General features: G+C 34.9%; 2 protein-coding genes across 2 annotated transcripts; both read right to left on the bottom strand.

Moving 5' to 3' along the window:
* Positions 1-123: 123 nt before the first annotated feature.
* LOC101203621 (probable E3 ubiquitin-protein ligase RHC1A) lies at positions 124-2936 on the bottom strand. Its single transcript, XM_004136608.3, has 2 exons — positions 2686-2936; positions 124-1356 (listed from the first exon to the last, which is right to left on the bottom strand). Exon 2 carries the CDS (start codon positions 1340-1342, stop codon positions 425-427), a length of 918 nt encoding a protein of 305 aa, XP_004136656.1. The 5' UTR covers positions 1343-1356; positions 2686-2936; the 3' UTR covers positions 124-424.
* Positions 2937-4332: 1396 nt separating this feature from the next.
* LOC101203374 lies at positions 4333-16620 on the bottom strand. Its single transcript, XM_004136607.3, has 14 exons — positions 15932-16620; positions 14440-14474; positions 14285-14363; positions 12226-12304; positions 10296-10379; positions 10065-10219; positions 9692-9751; positions 8404-8563; positions 7726-7927; positions 6408-6536; positions 5965-6081; positions 5750-5875; positions 5264-5315; positions 4333-4916 (listed from the first exon to the last, which is right to left on the bottom strand). The coding sequence occupies exons 1-14, from the start codon at positions 16301-16303 to the stop codon at positions 4764-4766; spliced, it is 1803 nt and encodes a 600-aa protein (XP_004136655.1). The 5' UTR covers positions 16304-16620; the 3' UTR covers positions 4333-4763.
* Between the last annotated feature and the right edge of the window lie 1861 nt (positions 16621-18481).

Here is an 18481-nt window from a genome sequence, read left to right as displayed (position 1 = left end):
TTGAAAGATTTCTTAAATGCTAAAATATGTTGTCCTCTACTTTTAGAAAAACATGTACAGTTTTAGTATGAATGATGATGCATAAGGAAAACATTGGTCAATTTGAGTAGATACTAGAATAGCTTGATTTGGACGTTTTAACTTTCAGTTGAAGAAGATTCAGCAATCCTCACTTGAACAGACAGATTTCCCGACCACCTGCAACTCTAGAAAGAAACGCCATGCTAATATACATGAAGCATATACAAATTCCAGCAGCATCGATAAGGAATAGAAAAATGTCGTCTACATCACACAGGAAGTCCATTATTATCAATTTATTATACAAGAGAGTGGACTGCAGGGCTTGAACTATTTTCATCATCTTAAATAACAATCACAAAAACTGAATGCTGCAAACAAGTTTAGGAACGCAGTGTTGATGCTAGTCGAAAGGCCATCCGTAGTACCCTGTTTCGTGTTGGTTAGTCTCGTGTAGAGCTGGTGAGTTGCTTCCAGTGGTAGCACTATGGTTAGAGTTCGAGCTTGATGCTCGGAATGGCCAAAGACTTGTAAATGGATTCCTCCTTCCTTGAGTCGTTCTACCATTCTCCCTATCTCGGCTGTTTCGACTAGAATTGTTGCTTCCAGATGAGCTATGGCTACTACCCGACCCTTGTGCAGGCAGTTCTTGGCGGCAAACAGGGCAGGAGTTGTGCTGGACTAGCCATGGAACAATACAATCTGAATGATACATATGGTCACATGGCATTTGCCTAGCCTCAGATCCTAATTCAAATTTATCTTGGCAGACAGGACAGTGTGAATTGGAACGAATGTGTCTTTGTGTAATTTTAACAACAGGCATTGCATCAATCGAAGATCTTGATGCCGGTGGTGGCCCTCGTCGATCGTTTGCTGAAAGCTGCTCAAACAATTCTTCAAGTCCAGGACCAATAAAATAATCACCACCATTGCTCCTACTCACACCAATGCCAGGTACCCCATTAAAAAACGCTTCAAATCCACCATGTCCAGACAATCTAACAGGAATTTGGCCACCAAAGATCAACCAAGGACCAAATCCTGGACCATGATCTGGAATTGAGTCCAACCTTCCCCTGATATCATTTCTGTCTACCAATCGTTGCCTCATAAAGTTTGAGAAAAGCTCCAAGAGTCCTAGCCTGCGGTTTTGGTATTCATTACCACTGGCTCCAAATAAATCAAGGGGACTTCTTTCCATCATTTCATCCAGTTCTTGAACAAATCCTCCATTACAGCTAAGGCAAGTCATGTCTCGCCCACGAAGTCGAACTGGCTGTTCGCATCTGTAACACCAATGGGTGTTTGCAGTCGACATCCTTCTTCTCTTCCCTGCAAGTCTCAACCGTGAAATACCTCATTCTTTACGTATTGAATTGTTAGCTTGCTACATATAAATCTTGTCACTTTCAAGTTTAATAATCTCAAGCCTGAGTTATGTACTCAGCTGACAAAGAAAACACTTGGGTGACTTTTGTCCTTTTACTTCTGGATTTAATTAATCAGCACAAAATAAGTACTTTCACATCATATGCATGTTTCATTTATCACAAGATGCAAAAGTTTGAGAACTCTGCTCTGAAATAACAGATTCTAGATTAGATCAATTAACCTCTTAAGTCATTCATCAAACCCAAGATTTTTATTTACCACTAGGCCGCCAATGATGGTTTCAAAAGAGCTGCAGTTTAAACATTTCAAACCCAAATTGCTTCTATTTCGATCATGAATATGTAATGGATGATGCACATCCACATATCTAGGAATATATATCAGTAAGAGTACATTTTCTGGGGCTTGAAGAAGCATTTGGAAGTTCAATGTGCGAGAGAGCATCCTATTGGTTGGATAGGCTAGTGTAAGAACAACTTCACCTCAAAAATGCTTTGGAACATTGGAGTAATAGTTCGTAATAAAATCAAGCTCTAGAAAATGTCTGATTTTCCATTCGGTAATTCCAAGGAGTATCAGTCCAAGAACTTAAGCAAAGCATACTTCTCTAAGATAATCACCAAAGTAGCAATATGAATCATTATCATTTTAGATCTTAATTTTTAAATCACTAATAAATCCAAAAGCTTAAGTTAATGGGTTATAGTAAATTTAATTATACCAATACTTCAACACTGCTTCACTAGATCCAACATAGAAATCAGAATTAATTGAGGAAAAAATGACATCCATCAATCCAAACACTAGAGCTAATGGATTATGTTAAATTTAATCATATCAATACTCCAACAATAGCATAGAAATGGGTTTGTACCATATGAGACACATATCGATCCTAGATCCAGTGACACTGTTCAAGTATGAAAAATAGCACTATCAAACCATAAAAGTGAAACCAACTTCAGGAATCAATTTTCCCACTTCAACAAACGAATAAATAAGTCAATGAAGTTAGTTGAAACAACATCAAGTCAAAAGAAAGAAAGAAAAAAAAGAGAATCAAAATCAGAAATTAACAGGAAATTCAACTTAAATTTGCAAGCATTGGCTACACCTTGAGAACAATTAAATTAAAATGTAAAACAGAATGAGCCCCATCAGATAAAAAGTGGAAAGCGGGCAATGGAACACAGTGAAGAATGGAGAAACAGAGGGAATAGAGAAGTACAGAAAGCAAGAAATTGAAATGGGAAAAAAAAAAAAACGCACCTTTGTGAATGTGAAGTGATGGTAAAGAGAAGGAAGAAGATGGGAAGGGAACCCTAAAGATGGGGGATGATGAAGATGGAGATGGAGAGTGAAGAAAATGGAATTTATTCCCAAAGTTTTCTTTCTTTTTTTTTTGGGTTTTCTCTATCCTTTTGAGTGTAGAGAAGAAGCACGAAGCTGGACTTTCAATAAATCCAACACTTTGGTATTTGAAGGACACGTTTTTCCATTACAAAAAGTTTTTGGGATGTTTTCTATATCATTTTTGTTTTCACTTTTCTATTTTTTATGTTTATTTCTTCTTCTTCTTTTTCTAATGCTATCATTTTCACTTTTTACTCATTTCTCACTCAAATTTTGATCTTTTTTACACTCAAATACTATTTTTGTTTTTTAAAATTCAGTTTAAATAGATATTATTTTCACATAACTTATTTTGTTGTCTATATTTTACTAATAGTTTAATTTTTTATTTTTATTTTTTACTTATCTTTGAACTTCTTTTATTTTTTTATTATCATTCAAATTCACCTTATTTTACATTTGTTCCCTTCTTTCTTTCTTCTTTTCTTCTTCTTCTTCTTCTTTTTTTTTTTTAATCGACCAACTTCTTCTATCTTCCTTTCATGGAAGAGATATGAATTACAACAAATTATTTTGCCTTTTCCTTGTTTATATATTTTTTTTCTAGGATAATTGTATGTTTTTGCCTTTGTTTAATTATATAGATATTTTCTAGGATAATTATAACGTACTTACCTCTAAAACAATAATTTTGTAATATTTAAGTTGAAAAACTGTAAAGTAGTAATAATTCAGCATTCAACTTTTTTGACATTATGGAAATTTAACATTTTAATTATTGTTTTTATTAGAAAAGTTTATATTGCATTATTTGAATAGAAATAATATTAAAAATGCTCAATTTAAAGAATTAAAAAAAAAAACTATATATTTCGATTGAAAGTAAAAGAAAGAAAGAAATAAGATGATATGTTTAATTTCCTCGCAAAGATCTTCACTTTCCTCAAAATTATTGAAAAACAATTCATAGGATGAAGATTGAAATATGATGGGGTCGAGAATGTGGAAGTCTTCCATCGTGGCCCATAGAAATCTCTAGTTTAAGTATCTTCATTGGTGTTAAGGAGGTATGTAATCAGCTAAAATTGATAATCCAATTCATGTAATGTAATAAGTCATTTTACTATATTGACTTGAGGATTTGAAAAGATAGGTAACCAACATACACATCATCACATTGATGATCAATCTATAGTAAGACAGCTGGTCCCAATAATAAGCTAATATGGAAAGTAAACAAACAGATGAGACCAATGTAATCACATGCCATTATCATATAGTAAAGAAAGAAATACTGTACTCCTTATTTCTATTTGAAATATTGATTCTCCATCAGCAACAAACAACTAATGCCATCTCACTTTGGCTGAACTCCCAGGGAACCATCCAAAAGCAACCCAACAAGGCGGTGTAACACCGAGATCTCTTTTCATATTACCAACTTAATTCATCTAAATTATAAAATTCAGAATCGATAACCTCAAGTTTGAATAACAGTGTTTAACTTGTGAAATTATAATGTACAAAAGTAAAAATGAAATATAAAATCAAAAGTTATCGAAGTAGTATGAAAGGTAAACTTAGAGTTTGCATAATTGTAGGATTAATAAACTTCTAAGCTTGTCTCGTATAGTCGACGTTAAGTTAAATTATTGTAACATTTTAACAAAATACAATAAGTTTGAATTTTCTACTCCTGTCTAGTAATTCAAATCTTCTGGTACATATGTGAAGGTTAAAAATCTGCCTCATTGACCGTTTTGTCCACGACTCAAGTTTTCCATATAGAAGTATAGTAATTAGTATATATACAAGAAACGTACCATCGTACAGCCACGTTCCTCTCCTTCAGAAAGTGAGATGTGCATTTGATCCATAACTTCAGGTAAGGCTATACGGTCAAAGATATATGTCGCATCTCCAGTGAAAAGTGTACTTCTACACTACATAAATAGTGGTCACTGTATCGTCGGAGCAGAATAAATTAGAAGAGATCAATCAGCATCACCAAGGCCATCGCTTCCATCTCCCCTCTTGGAAATGGGTGCATAGTGAGAGCTTCCCTTCTTGGTCTGTGAAGCAATTTCAGCATTCTTCCTCAGAACAGCTCCAGGTGATGGATATGGCCGCTGTTGAAAGAGAGGACCCTGCCATTCACCATCGATGAGAGGAAGTATATATTATCCAATTAGAAGTTATTTCGATTTAATAAGAAAAAAAATATTTTAAATGAGATCCAACACAATGAGGATTGGATTAAGGAACAAGAGAACAGCCCCTGTTCTAATCAGTGTCAAGAGTTCACTGCAGACGCTAGAGTCAGCACATTACATCAAACAGACTAAAACCAAGGCCCATTGTGAAGGAAATGTTTTAAATTGTATATGTGAAACTACATAACATGTCTATACATGAAATGATAATTGCCCATTATAAGGTGAGACGGTTGCAACAGCAAACAGCTAAAAATCTAAAATGATTAGTTACTACTTACTGTAGCAGTAGTATCTGCTGCCCGAGGCTGCACACCTTTTAGACCCACAACCCTGAAAAGTAATCAAAACAAACAATTAATATCATTCTACTTCTTGGACAGATTTTCTAAGACCCATTTGATAACCCTTCGACTTTTAGTTGTTAAGTTTATAAAAGCAGCTACTATCCTATGAATTTCTTTGTTTTGTTATCTATTATTTAAGGATGATTTCAACATCCAAGCCAAGTCTTGAAATTTTAAAAATATAGTTATTAAAAAAACTTGAATAGCAATTAAACCCAGAGAGCTAATTTAGATATTTCCTTACGATGATTTCAATTGCTTAATTGAATAGCAATTTAAATAATTTCTTACGAAAGATGAAAACTATTATAAACAAATGGAAGAAAATAGGCACAAAAAACTAAAACTAAAACCTTTGTCAAATGAGGCCTAAATAATCAACTAGTATTCAACCTAGAGAGCTAATTTTTGAAGACATACCAGCCACCACGAGGAGCATCTGAATAAGAGCTAGGATCCATTGGATCTAATTCATCATCCTCACTGTAGGAACGCTTCCTACTTTCTCGCTTTCCACCTTTCCCTATTGGAGGTTTCCATTTGGACCTGACAACCGATACTCATTAGCTTCATAACTTAATCCTCCCCTATTTCTCGACTTAACTAAGTCCGAAGTCAGAGGACTGTTTCTTTACCTATCTGTCACAGATTTTTTAATGGAGGGATCAGCGCTATGCTTGACGTTCTCTATCTTCTGCTGATTACTAATGTTGTTGGTTGGCAAGTACTGGCACTGGGGGAGACCGAGAATTCTGAAAGTCGTTGTGAATAAATAAATAAAAAATAATATTAATAATAATAAAAAGAGGGTAAAACAAAAGCGAATACATAATCCATGAGGAAAAAAAAATATTTGTATGAATTTATCGAGAGTAATGGCTGAAAAACTGTAAACGTGTCATAGAAACAACTAGGATTTTAAATTAAAATAATTGCATCACTCAAGCAGTCTAGCTAATGAACTTCTAACCCTAACTACCTTCATCCACACATCAGTTCATACATAGTCACAAACAATCATACCAAATACAATGATATGCTACATGATAGTGCTGAATAATAAGAGTGATCAACATACCGTGTGCAATGAATACAGTAACCCCAAGCTTGCACAAGGCCTAGTCCCCAGCCACCACATCCCATGCATTTATTTTGCTCAGACGGTTGATCCTGCCAAATCCCATTGGTTGAACTTGTAGAAACCCCACTAGTCAATTTAGACACAAAACCAATGCAATGAAGAACGAAGTGTGAGAATTTATCCAGATAAAATTGCAGTAAGAAAACAGTTAGTGGGTGCCCATCTTGTTGAGCAGTAAATTGTGTCTAATAAACAAGTATCATGTATGAGAGGAAATGTGAGGTGAGGGGAGGAGGATGTTCTTGATGGATGAGTAAGATGTATCTGTGGGCTCTTAGTCAGAATCTAAAAGAGGCTGACGAGTAGTATAGCATTTAGTAGAGAGATGGAAAATATTTAATGATAAAATTGAAAATAAAATAGAGGCTTTCCCCCCACCTTTTAACAATAAACCCACAATGAAAAGTGCTTCTGGTCTTCTAAGTCCAGAAACCACAAAGGGGCAAGCCAGGGGGATCATACAATGAAAGCAAGCTTTCTCTGATGTCCGACCATTAAAAAATCACAAAAGAAGCTGATTTTCTTTGAAAATTTGGATTTACGACAAGCTTTAAACAAGGAAGAGGACATTGGGATTTCCAAACAGCTTACTAATTAGGGATTTGATTGTGGACTCCATATGACCAAGCAGCAGTACTTCTTTTATCATCCCACGGGCTAAATGAACCTCTTCCAAGAGTAAAATTAGGTCACTAAAAATGCATAATCTCGTTATCCTTCAAATGTCTCCTCAATGTAATTTTTCCAAGAATGGCTCAAATATTCCCACAAATCAGAAATCAAGTTGTTTGGACAGCAACTCTGAAACTTGAAGGAAATCCGATCAAGGAAGAAGAGCCCACATTTTTCTAGAAATTAGATATGTTACTGCAGCCTCATTTGAAGGCAGAAGAATCTACAAAACTTTATGCTTACTAATGCTCACCAAGGCATCCTTACAGAGGCAGGTTATATGACTTTAGAAGAAAAACCCAGCTTCAGGTTTTGCTGAATACTAACAACTGCCTTACAACATAATGCAGAGGCTTCATCATAAAAATGGCAAACCGATTTGCCTAACAAAAATGTAACTCCTCCAACTAGATTAGAGTAGTCTAGTGGGAGGGGAGAGTGGGGGACTCAAATTTCCGTACGTATTGCAATATCTCTTTTAATCAAGTTTGTTCACTCGTATGCATCCTCTCTTGTACTTTCCAGTCTCTTAATGAAAAGACCTTCATTTTCTTAGCATAGATATATAGACTATCTCATTTACCTTGTACAACTGTTGCAGTATCTTGAACCCTGCACGAGGGTCATTCCACTTCCACATGTGATGCATTTACTTTGCTCCAAAGTTTGGTCGTTCCAAGGCCCAGGAAACTTATCATTCGAGTGTGTCAAAGTTGTCTGATGAGATGCAACAGGCCGCTCCCACTGGGTTACATGGGTTCTCATATTGTAGTAGTATTTTACGCCTGCGGTCGTATGAAAATTTGTCAATGGGAGCAAAACTGCAAATTATGTTATTCAGCAACTTTTTTCTGAACACTTCTCCATTGAAGTTGGGAAAACCACCAATTACAACTAGAACAACATAATAAAGGCACGACATAAGCGTCCCTCAACGGATAATTCCATTTTCAAGGCTTGCAAAATTTATAAAGAAGGTTCATGAGATGCCAAATACAAAAGTTTCCACGCAATTCAAGCCAATTACTCTAGCCTTCAACCTCTAGACTCTACAGTCTCCACATCAATGACTCGTAGAAAAGGTAGGGATGCAGGACAGGGGAAACCAGAAATGTATAAATGCATTGAGAAAAAGTATGGTAAAACTGAAACAACAAGGATTATCGTGCTGTAATTCCTCCAGATTTCTTATCTTTTCTCCTCCAAATTATGCATGGAAGAAGGTATATCAGCATCATAAATCATTAAATCTCTTACCGACCTGATGTTTGATCGATTGCCTCCATCCAATCTTCTGGAAGGGATACAGCTGATGAAAGTTGCGTATTAGAAGAAAGTTCGGAGGGCCTTTCCCATTGACTCTTTCCACTACTTTCATTATAATAATATGAAACACCACTGTGAGGGTCTTTAGCCTCCACCTATGCAGAGAAGCATACAAGTTTATAAAATGGAGGCCTAAGGACAAACTTCCAAAAACAAGAAACATCACAACACATCTTCATATTTTATTGAAACTTCTTAGAATCGTTCTTTTTTTTTTTTTTTTTTGAGGGAGAAAAACTTACTTTTGGTCCCTGGATACTAAGTTTCTGTTTGGTCAATGGGTTTTTAAAGCTAGAACTTTTGATCCTTGATATTTGAATTTGGTTTGTAATTGGTCCTTGAGATTTCAAAAGCAACATATTTAATTCCTATGTTTAAATTTGATATAATTGGTTCCTAAGGTTTGAAATAGGTTCCTAAATGGTCCCTAAATATAATTGTCTGCTAGTTGATATAACAGAATACATCAGTTCAGTTACAATATGCTAACTAGACATTGCTGGAATTATTTTTTATACTTGGGTATTAAAAACCAATTTCAAACTTCAGGGATTAACTAGAAATCAAATTTAGATATAAAAAACTAGACATGTCAATTTTATAACCTCAAAAATCAAATAACAACCAAATTCAAATCTTAAGAACCAAAAGTATTAGTTTTGGAAACCTTAGAATCAAATAGAAATTATGTTTGAAAAGAAAGTACAATACTCACATCCAGAGTTGATAATGTTTTTGCTACCCAAAATCCAGAGGTTGCCAACAACCTTAAATGACTCAAAAGAATTACAAAAATAAAATCCCCAAGTCCCTAACACAGTAAGGGCCGCTTCAACTCCATAATAAAGTTCCCGCAAAGTGGATACTAGGTCTACTCACTCACACTTAGGAAAATGACCTTCCGTAATTATTCTGACAAAACTCGTTCACTTCACAAACTTAACTGTTTTAGTAAACACCACACTAGTAATATATAAATGTATGATATATTATAACTAAGTAGATTTAATATACTTTTTTATTACCCCACAGAATAAATAGTTAAGCATGTTAAATTCCTACTTATTGGAAATATTTAAAAAATAATGTAAACTAAGGCCACCTAATCAGCTCAGCTATCAAACAAAATAACCTTCCCAAGTTGCAATAGGCAATTCTAACAAGCTTGATAGAGAAAGAGAGCACTGCACACAATTGGTAAAGGAATTGCAAACAGTACACACCCATCCATGAGGCAGCTTTTCTCCTTGCAACTTTGTGTTTGAAACAGCGTCAGAATTTGTCTGTAATTTAAGAGAGAAGCAATTGAATAAAGAATATCAGCAGAACCATGGAACTATGATTGCTATCAGAAGTACACAAATTCTAGAAATCTCAAAATTGAAACAAAAGGATATTTATAAATCTGAACAAAATTTAGGTGCACAAGCTTTTCTTTGTAAATCTGCTTTTTAAAGATAAGAAAAGAGAAAAAATTGAAGTGTTTCCCCATCAGCGAGAAAAGAGTAAATATTGGTTTAAATGGATCAAATAGGTCTGTGGCTAAATAATAAAACTAAGGCGTCCTGCCAAGACATGTTTTAGGAAGTTACGCACATCAGCCCTTACAGAATTGCTGTGTTCTGCATCTTCTTTAAGAATACCCCTAGCTCTTAGCTTCTGCTTGAGGTACTCGGGCAATGCCTTGGAAGCAGAACTTTGTTCTGCTTCCTTGATCTGTCCCTGGATTTTCTGGCCAGTCACATTATTTCCTGAAAGCAGGACAAATGAACCAACTGGAAATCAACATCAAAATCAAGCAAAAGGAAAAAGGTTTAAGTTTTAAACCATTGGCAACAATTCCAGGCTTTGAAGCACCATAGAAAGCACATCCACCAGGTACTCCGTATCCATTTCCAATTTCCAAGTTCCCTGACATGACAACAAGATGTCATTCTCCTTGAAAGGGAAAAGGAAGATTATATGTTTGAGTTTGTTGGAATCTCCAATATAGAATAACAATCTAGAGAAGTAGGCACATATCTGCTGATTTTATTAATTCTTTCAAAGTGGTCTCTGTGCTACAAAAAATTTAATTGTAAAAGGCCATAAAATATTTTGTTCTAGATATAGAGGACAATTTGTTTAACAGTATTGAAATTACATTAAAAAGCCGAGTTAAAAAAAGAAAAAATGGTACCCACTTGGCGTTTATAGTAGTTAAAGTATAATTATAATTACAAGGAAGTTGCACAAAACAAGAATAAGAGTTGCAAGCCACAAACACAAAAGAGGAAAAAAAAAAAGAAGAAAAACAAGTGAAATCCCAATTTGCAATAAACAGTATAATGGAAATTTTTTGAAAGAGAGAAGTTGAAACCTAAGAGGAAGAATTCAAGCACACAACATTGTGATCATTTTCCAACAGTATCCATCTGTCCTAAAAACATTCCATGTTACACTTGAGCAAATTGTTACAGAAGGTCGAAAGCTCAACAAGAAGGTGGGGGATTCAGACCTTTGACATTCAGGTTGATACCAAATTTTAATGTCAATTGAATTGTGCTCACTTTCCCTATTATAAAAGATCTACAAGAAGTTGACCTACCAAGAAACTCTCTCCCATGATTGAAAAAGAAAGTGGGGCAAGCGATTTTTCAGTTGGGCACTAGCCCTATGCACCTTTGACTGTTTAGCTTAGTCCAAGGCCCCTGATTAAAATAATAGGGTGTTCTGTTTCTTTTTCTTATTTTATTTAACAAATATGCTTATAACGTTATAACCCACCATCTAGGCCCAACAAAGCCATGCAACCTAAATATTTTATTTATTTATTTATCTATTCATTGCACCTGGCTCCACTCAAATATGGCCTTTTTGTTGCCTTTTTCCTTGAGGTGTTCGAGGGACTTGTTTCCTTGAGGTGCACGAGGAAAAATAAGGAGGATAAGAACCAATCCTTTCTTCACTTGTTCTCATGCACAGAATTGTCGGCATCTTCTATAACAAAATATAAATCACAAGTTTTAATATAATTTGTTTTTTCTCATATAAAGAACCAAATTTTCATTAATTTTCATTGAGAAATGATGAAAGAATACAAGAGCATTAGAAAAAATAAGCCAACAAAAAGGAGGTACCACTAAAGGGATGAACCCTAGTTAAGTACAATGAAACCTAACCTATGGTTACAGTACAATTTTGTTTAAGAAAATTCCAACACAGTAATTTTTAAAAGTTAATCATCCAATGGGTCAACCCAAACCCCATACAAATTTTGATGGAATAAGTCAGCATAAGCAAGGCCCTCAAATAGGATTTTGGAGGTTCAACCAATCTTGGGCCTTACCTTTCTCACTCAGATCGACCCGACTTGGTCCAATAATGAGAGTTACAAAGAGGTAAAGGGCCTCATGAAGAACTTGGGGACTTTGAGGCAAGGGTTCAAGTCCCAAAGTGGCCACCTATCTACAATTAGAGAAAAAAATCCTAGTGTTCCTCAAAAACTGCATGATGTAGCATCCAACAATCTGTCCCATGAGAATAGTTTATACTTATAAGTTGACCCAAATACTCTAAAAGGAAATTTCTTCCTTGCATAGCCCTAAGCACTTCCATACATATCTCTAACAATGTGTAATTGTACTATAAACCCTTTTCATCCAACAATTGATATCTTCACCTTAGAGTACTTAAGCATCTACTATTGCACCACAAGAAGATCAAGTGAAGAGAAAAACATCAATAGGAAGAGGAAGCCATATCACAAAGTACCGACCTTCTTCTGGAAGATTCAACTTTCCCCTTTTTATAGCCATTTCTGCACGATGTTCAGAAGTAATCTTCAAAAGATGCTCCTGAGATAAAAGGCATAAAGAAAAAAAAATTAAAGCTACAAAACATGATAACAAATAATAAGCCTTTGTCTGTATAACAGTGTCATGCAATATAAACAAAAACAAGAGAGCAAAGCAGATGTCCATGGTCTCACAATGGGTAATTAGGAACGATTCTGATGTAAGGTATTAGGGAGGATTTAAATAATCCCTTCTCATCACATTTTTGGCTGTGCGTTTTTGGTTCATCTTTCCCCGAGTTACCTCCTCTTTTATAATGATAATTATAGTAACTCCCTTTTTATCTTTGGATAAGCAACATTGTATTTATGAGATGAGATTATAAAAAAGGGGAGGGATCCTACCCTAAAGAAAAGTTAAAAAAAGTTTTTGAGCTACAAGAGAAGAGATTGTATCAGAAAAGGTGGGTACTAATTTACACCATGTGGGAGCTGAAAAAGGATGGAGAATCAAAAGCGTTGCTGAACCATCAGTCATTGTCCTTAAAGACTTAAGAATTATGTTTATTCCTCCACAGAGACCATAAAAGGCTCTAGAAAAGTTGAGATAAATGATCTTGTTCTCCCTCCTTGAATGGGTAACCGACAATGGCGACAAGTATCAGGGCAATCAGAACGAAAGGATCTTCAGATAATGCAAGGGACCAGCCAAAAGTTGAACAAATCACACCTCTAGCAGGCTGAGGCAAAGGATTTATCATTAAAAAGATTGTGGATCCAAATAGTTATTCTAACAAATCCGATAGTCTAGGAATAGGAAAGTGGTTGCAGTACTTGATGGTAATTTTTCTAATGGCAGGACTGACAACATGCATGAAATTGATGTGGGACTTCTTTGTAAACTAGCCAATAATAGCTGGTTAAATTTTACAGTCATTGGCTGGAGGGAATAGTCCTCATGTTTTAGGTTATTAATCTGTTAAGGCATGTTTGTTGCACTTCAAAACAAAGAATATTTTCTAACATGCGTTAATGCTTAAGAAGTTTTTCAATAAGATAAATGCTCAAGAAGTATACAACCAATCTTACGACAGAGTATCCAATGCCCACATGATCTTTTTTTAACTCCCCACATGATCCAAGATGAGCTTCATTCGAAGACAAGAATCTTGAAGGCAAGTTAAATTCAGAAAAGAAGGCTAGTAGTTAGATACTACACTAGAATAGTTTTTCTATAACGTCCTCAAACCACATTTTACTAAGAGAGGTTCCACTCTAATACCATCTGTAACGCCGCAAACCTAAGCTTTGAAATCCATATTCGCCACATGATGGCCCCAACATTCTTCTGCATCCCCTACGACCTAGCAACATCATCTTTGCTCATCTTAAACTCCTTTCAAGCGTGAAGACTATTACATCAAACCAACACAATTACACGAGTCTTTATAACATGTTTTGTCCTCACTCACATGCTTCCCAGAAAAATTCCTAGGATGAGTTCCTATAATTGAGTCACCCAAAAGGATGGTGCACCTTGTTGGTATAGATAATATCTTTAAATTCTTTTAAGTCATTCTTAACCATACTTTCACAACTTTTAACCATACTCTCATTCAAATGCGATATCATGTCATTCATGTACGTGTACCCATCCTAAACGCAGACGTTACACATACTATGTGTATTACGCTTTCTTTTTGTTAGGTTAGTTACTTAAGGATTGGTTTCCTTTTAGTTGTTAAACTAACTGCCTTAACTAATGAATTTTTTTCTTCAAGTTCTCATATAAATGGGCTTGTTAAAATAAACATCAAAGTGCAATATTGTTCTCAAATTGTAATACAAAACCTAGTTCCTCTTTTCGTATCTACATAAACTTGACATAAGACATTTATTTCTCATGAAAGTAGATAAATAGGGACCATGGAGGCAGTGATGACATACAACTAAATCTATTGATGGGTGTAAGCATGCGGCTATTCTACATTCTAAAGAAAATTTATGAACAAAAGTTGTATAAAGGTAGAAAGTCACATACTTTAAGAGAACTCGGGTCATAACGTTCTGAAAAGATATCTGATCGCTCAACCGGAAGTCCATCTGCACCCACGGAATCTCTGGGGATGGTAACATATTTAGTTTTCATTATCAATCTGAACTGTAATAACTCAAAAACAAATGAAGAACCATCACCTTTGGCTACGAATAATATTTTGGGTAGCAAGTTCCTGTTAGGGGAAAAAAAAACTAATTAAAGTGTTTGAAAACTAAAATAATTTAGTTACATAGATAAGAAACAGTGTCTTGCTTATGAATAAAATTACAAATGGAGAGCTAAAGAAATTTCAAGAAGAAATAAAATAAATATATAATTCTCTCCAATGTCAATGTATGGGAGACTTGAGGCACCATCAGGAAGCTGAAAGAGAACCAAAATCCCCAGATAGGTGCAACTTCCTCTTCGTATTGGAAACATTGTTTCCCTCCAACAAAATCTACCAATTAGAAAGCATAGACGTGGACACCGGACAGTGGACACAAACAGCAACATGTCAATTCTATAAAAAAAAACAAGTTGCAAGTAATATTTTTAATCTATAAGATGAGTGTTTAGGGTTCCCCCACCACACACACAATTCCCCTACGCTAACCATAGAATAACTTCCGAATTATGTCATTATGCTACTTTTCAGCGAGGATAAAGCCACAGTAATTGTTCTCAACCTCAATGGAGGTTCCAATACGGTTTAAATTCCTTAATGTTTTCATAGCAATTATCCCTGCAAGCTCTCCCAATCTGTTCCAAAGCACTAATGTTTTGATCATGCAAAGGACTCCTGCAAAAATTAATAAGAATTCCATACCTAAACTAACCTTTAGCCATGCATGCAAAAGAAAAGGATTCTGCCTCTACAAGTGCCAATAGAGATTCTTAACAACCACGCCCAGCCTTTGTTTCACCATACAAGTCAAGCTCAACACAGATCATCTTAGTCAACAAGGAATGGGTTGCACGTTGAAATAGTTTCAGTTACTTCCTTTAAAGCCTCTACTACCGCGTATCAATCATAATGAAAATACAATTCCATACGGACAAATAAGCACTATCAATCTCAACCCTCAATCTAATTGTCACTCATCGAGACAAGACAGCCCACACCAAAGACCAATATGCTTGCAATCGCAACTCTGCACAGGGGAGTTTCTTCGTAGGCAATCACAACTCTCTGCGAGGCAGTTTCTTCGTAGATGAAGCACCAAAGCCATTTAAGGAGCATGGCCTTGTTCCTTTGCTGCAGACAGCCCAAGACCCCCATATTGAAGAGGCAGAAAAGTTCAGCTCTATTTAGTCAATTGACTACCCGTCTGAAAGACTCCCCCTTCCAAAAGAAATTTCTCACCATTCCGTCCATATCATTTATCATCATAATAGGGGTGTATAGATTGAGAAACTTGAAAATATAGAAATCTAGTCTCTGAACTCTAAAAAACCATAAAATTAGTCCCCATCAGAACGGATACGATGAAAGGGGAGCACCAATGCAAACAAAAACTTAAAAGACGATTAACCAAAACTTCCATTAAATGTGAAACAGAACATGGAGGCGTCATCACATTATAGTATTCAAAACTAAGCTGATTTTTTTTTAAGGAATTTGAAAAACTGAAATATATTCGTGCATACCTGTTCCCTTAACACGGCATCCTGAACAGCAATGTCAATGTCTCTCGCATCGTCAACATTCGACCTGAAGTTGCTAGAAGATGAGACAGCAATGTTGTTAAACGTACCATGATGGGGAACAATGTTCTGATCGTTCCCGGAACTTCGGTTTGTCTCTTGATCAGCAGGTATTGCCACAGCACCCTGAGCTTCTCCCGGTTGGCAAGGATAAAGTTGTTTGCTAGACTTTTCAAGTTCTTGCACTTCATTTTGAGCACGATATTGAGATTGAGCAGCAGCTGATTCCTTGAGGGATTTATCTTCAGCACTAGAACCAATTATAGTATTGGACGAATCTCCTGAACCTGCAATTCCTGCAGTAGAAGTCGGCATCGCCGGAAGTTTCAAATTTCGAAAGCTTTCCTGTAATTGATCAATTGCCTGTCGGAATTGGAGAGAAATTTGAATATGGCGGAACCGGCGATGAGAAACGACGCTACGAATTGGGAAAACCTGGTTTTGTTTCTGAAAGGTGTTCCAGACGACCCGAGAAACCGACCGCCGTCCCTTCTGCCCAAACAAGCTGGAGTATTATTTATCTTTACAAGTTTAGAAGCATAATGTAGTAACTAGTCTTTCTTTGGCTCATCCATCTCTCCTAATTTCAATTTCATTCGTTTTTATCTTCTTTCCTCTTCTTTTTGTTTTTCTCTTTTAGATTTTGTAGAGTGTTTACGTGAGTGATGTTTTCTCAAAGATCTACTTGATTAATTCCAACCCTATTTAGTGTTTTGATTGGTAAATGTATTGTAGAGTTTTGACACGATATGCCAAAGCTAAGTAGATGATTCCAATTAACAATACACTCCCATGATTGGTTGGCATTCTCTTCGGGTTCCTTGTTGAAAGTTGAGCACATATGTTACTTTGCCATCTTCTTCTTCTTCTTTCGATTCGGACTCGGGAGGTCTTGGTTGAGTGCTTCAAGCCCATCTAGGATAAGTTTGTAATGCATGTTTCAAGTTTATTCATGACGTGAAGGTTCTTAAATGAATGATGATATGCTCTATCAGAGTTCGGTTTGTTTTTTCCTATCAATCTCAAATATTTTGGTTGAATTTGATTGTTTTGAGTCATGTGTTCAATTCATGGAGGCCACCTACCAAATAATTAATTTTCTACAACTTTTCTTAATATATACTCAAATGTTGTAGGGTTAAACGGGTTGTCTCATGAGATTAGTCAAGGAACAAAGTGAGAATTATTGGTTTTTTTTCATTGTCATCATAATTAGAATTAATTGGGCCACTGTATAGCACATTAAATACTAGAAGTTCGAAAGTCTATAATCATTTAGGCTGTCTTTATCCTTAATAGTTTTACCCTCCTTTTGGCTAGTTTGTGTACGTTGCTTGTTAGGTTGTTATCTACGAACGAAAGAGAGAGAAAAAAAGATAAAGTTATCATTGATCATAATACAAAAAGTAATACTCTTTAAATCAAATTAAAAAGCATATATGTTTAACCATCCATTGTTTGGAATTATGTTTAGGGATTGAAAAGTGGTATTGTTGAGTTATTGAATGAATACCGTACATAAATGAATTAAACATTCATGAGGTTGAAACATAAAAAGCTAATGGATAATTCATTCTAAAACTTGTACATGGATCATTTGATTTGGAAAGTTGCCCAAAGGGTTGTGTGCAAATGGTAATTTATGTGGAATGTTTTTTATATTTTATAGAAATTGAAGTGAATGTTTTAGGAGATTTGTAAATAAATTATTACATTTGTCTGAGTTTAAATTTGTTGTTTATTCTTGAAAGACATGTTTGTGAATATAATGATAAAAATGAAGTTTATCTCTTATTGGGACTTGTGTGATATGATATTGGCAACTTATTTAGTTGGTTCTTGTTAGAAATTACACAAAAAAAAATTAATTGATAAGATTGTCAAAGCTAGTATTTAAAACACTACTAAGGTATCGAAAATATCATGATTTTGTTTATTGATAATACTAAAACGATATTGTTGTTTGTCTTATCAATATATTTGATAAATAGTTGTTACTTCATGATGAATTTCTAAATGCTAAACATCGTGAATCTTATTATATGTATATAATGTTCTAAGCTTAAGAGGGAGATTTTAATGAATCGGTGTACGATAGTTCGATTATAGGAACTCTGACTAATTCTATGTGAGTTATGACAAAGTATGATAAAAAGATTCGTGTTGGTTTGTAGAGACACTTTTACTTTAATAAGTCAAGTTATAGAAAAACGTCGGAATCCAAATTATGGATCATGGACTAATTTTTTTCAAATATGGTAAAATTGTTTTTATAATATATTGAAAGATATGTTTTATTAATGTTTAATCAAATTTGTATAAATTTGAGGGTTATAATATGATATTTTAAACCTTATTTGTATATCATTAAGAAAATATTGAATTTGGTAAAATATTTACAACAGTAAAAAAGAACAATTAAAAAAAGAATTAAAAACGTATCTCAACAAATTATTTAGTATTTACTATAAATATTTTAGGAGAATACGTATG

The sequence above is a fragment of the Cucumis sativus genome, chromosome 3 (genome assembly GCF_000004075.3).
Source record: "Cucumis sativus cultivar 9930 chromosome 3, Cucumber_9930_V3, whole genome shotgun sequence".
Taxonomy (NCBI): Eukaryota; Viridiplantae; Streptophyta; class Magnoliopsida; order Cucurbitales; family Cucurbitaceae; genus Cucumis; species Cucumis sativus.
Note: the sequence above shows the minus strand (reverse complement) of the source record. Positions and strands in the feature narration are given on the sequence as shown.